At 43.6% G+C, this 1986-nt stretch overlaps 1 protein-coding gene across 1 annotated transcript in view; it reads right to left on the reverse strand.

Annotated features, from left to right (window-relative positions):
- COPG1 (coatomer protein complex, subunit gamma 1) overlaps positions 1-1439 on the reverse strand; it is a gene marked incomplete at its 5' end in the record, with an annotated part of 17017 nt that extends 15578 nt beyond the window's left edge. Inside the window, 3 exon segments of the mRNA XM_009073079.1 lie at positions 300-371; positions 472-552; positions 1387-1439. Coding sequence (XP_009071327.1) covers positions 300-371; positions 472-552; positions 1387-1439 — 206 coding nt within the window.
- Between the last annotated feature and the right edge of the window lie 547 nt (positions 1440-1986).

Below are 1986 nucleotides of genomic sequence, written 5' to 3' on the forward strand. Positions count from 1 at the left end.
AAGCACAGAATATTCCAGCTGATCATATGTTTGATCTGTGCTTAGCACAATCTCAAGAGCTAAACAGCAATACAGGAGGAATCTCAAGAGCAGAGCACACTTCAGTTAAGCTGCTACAAGGTCTGGGAAGGGCTAGGAAGCCGTTTCTAAACTTTCATCCTACTCTTCCCACTCAGATCAGGTAGCTCCAGACAGGACAGAAAAGATGATTGTACAAAAATGCACATCTCAAGGCTGAAAAATGACACTGCTGACAACTTACCCACCAGGTAAATACAGAAAACAACAAGCAGACTTACATCATTGGACTGAAACAGCCTGGTCATAGCAAAGAAGGATTCAGTAGCTTCCATGACACCAAGGTGCTCTCCCTAGATGATGTTTGGAAGGAAGGAAGGAAATCCCAGTTACCACAACCAGCTTTGGGCCTGATGCACACGTCTGTATAGGTGTACATTTTCTCTCTCTTACCTGGTTTATGAGATACAAGATCTTGGTGAGGATATGAGCACATTTTCGTGGGTTTATGGGAGTCTCATTAAACACTCGTGCCTGGAAACAAAGCATAGACAAGGACGCTGACACCAACACCTCCTCACAAACACTGCCCTGTCTGGTCTGGCCACTGATACAAACAACACACTGATACAAACAACACACTGATACAAACAACATGTGAGGTATGGGAAGATCCTTAACGACTTTGGATCAGACTTCCCCTTAATGCCTGTTAAACATGGAACCCTTTTAAACAGCTGGTTTTGCAGCCTGGGATTGCAAATCCAAGTGCAATGAAGGTTTAAAGGCCAAGTCCTCATCACACTTTCACCCACACAAGTCTGGATTGTTTGCTAGCTAAAACACTGCTCTCCTGACAGACACACACAAGCTCAGCAAGGCTAACGGGAGCCAACATTGTTCGCAACGTCACAAGCAAACAGACAGTGCTCAAACAACAGGGTCTGGGGATCCAGACATTCACCTGCTGCTTAACAGAAAGGCATTTTTTCAGAGGAAATTCACAGACTATTCAGTAACCACTCACACCCTACTCAACAACTTTGTCATCCACAAGACATTTGGGGTGCCCAGGGCCAATTTCCCAACCATCCTGTTTTAGGACGAGCTTTCCCAGATAATTTTATTCCTTTTATTCCTATTTAGAATTCACAGTTTTTCATTTGTTGCAGAGACCATTTCAACCTTCTCCTTTCCTCTGTCCAGTAATAGAATAAGAACTAACAGGACTGTTGCCCCTTTCTTCCAGAGCTGGCAGGACTGTAACAAACCCCCACTCCCTTGCTGAAGTTGTCCAGTAACCTGCTCAGGGGAGGGAGAGACTCTATCCAGAATGAGGTACAGAAAGGAGATCATTTGAGGATTTACCTCTTGCAAGACTGCACTCTTCTCCAGGTGCTGGAAGGGGTTGGAATTCCCACCTGCAAAATAAAGACAGTAAAAGTCTCTCAAGGGTTAGTGCCATGGGAAAGCAACTTTCTAACCATGTCCATACTTTAAAAACAGATTGAGCATTTTGGGGAGCTCCTTTTCTTGAACACCAAGCAAACAGAGCTTCCCCTTGTAAGTAATATTAATTGGATGTTTTCATAGCAGTCAGGGAAGGCAGAGCAGACAGGATATTCTTCAATTTGTCATCCCTTCCAGAAGTAACTGAGACAAGGCAGACTGATTAGCTGTAAAATAACTGTGCTCCACTCTATCCCCAAAGACCTATTTTCAGCCCCTGGGCTGTGAGCTTGCTGACAGTTAGAGCATCAATAAGACAGTCCTAGAAACAAAAGATTAGACAAAAAGAGGGATTGCTTGCCAGACTGGTGAGCCAGGAGTGTTTTATCCCTCCTGCATAAACTAATCAGGAATCCACCAATGAAGTATTATTGGCTATATCACTAATTAAGAGAACAAGACAGCAGACTAGATAAGCTGGACACAGTAACTTTCACTGTTCCACTTAACAAAATAAAT

Source organism: Acanthisitta chloris, unplaced genomic scaffold (assembly GCF_000695815.1).
Source record: "Acanthisitta chloris isolate BGI_N310 unplaced genomic scaffold, ASM69581v1 scaffold12104, whole genome shotgun sequence".
Lineage (NCBI taxonomy): Eukaryota > Metazoa > Chordata > Aves > Passeriformes > Acanthisittidae > Acanthisitta > Acanthisitta chloris.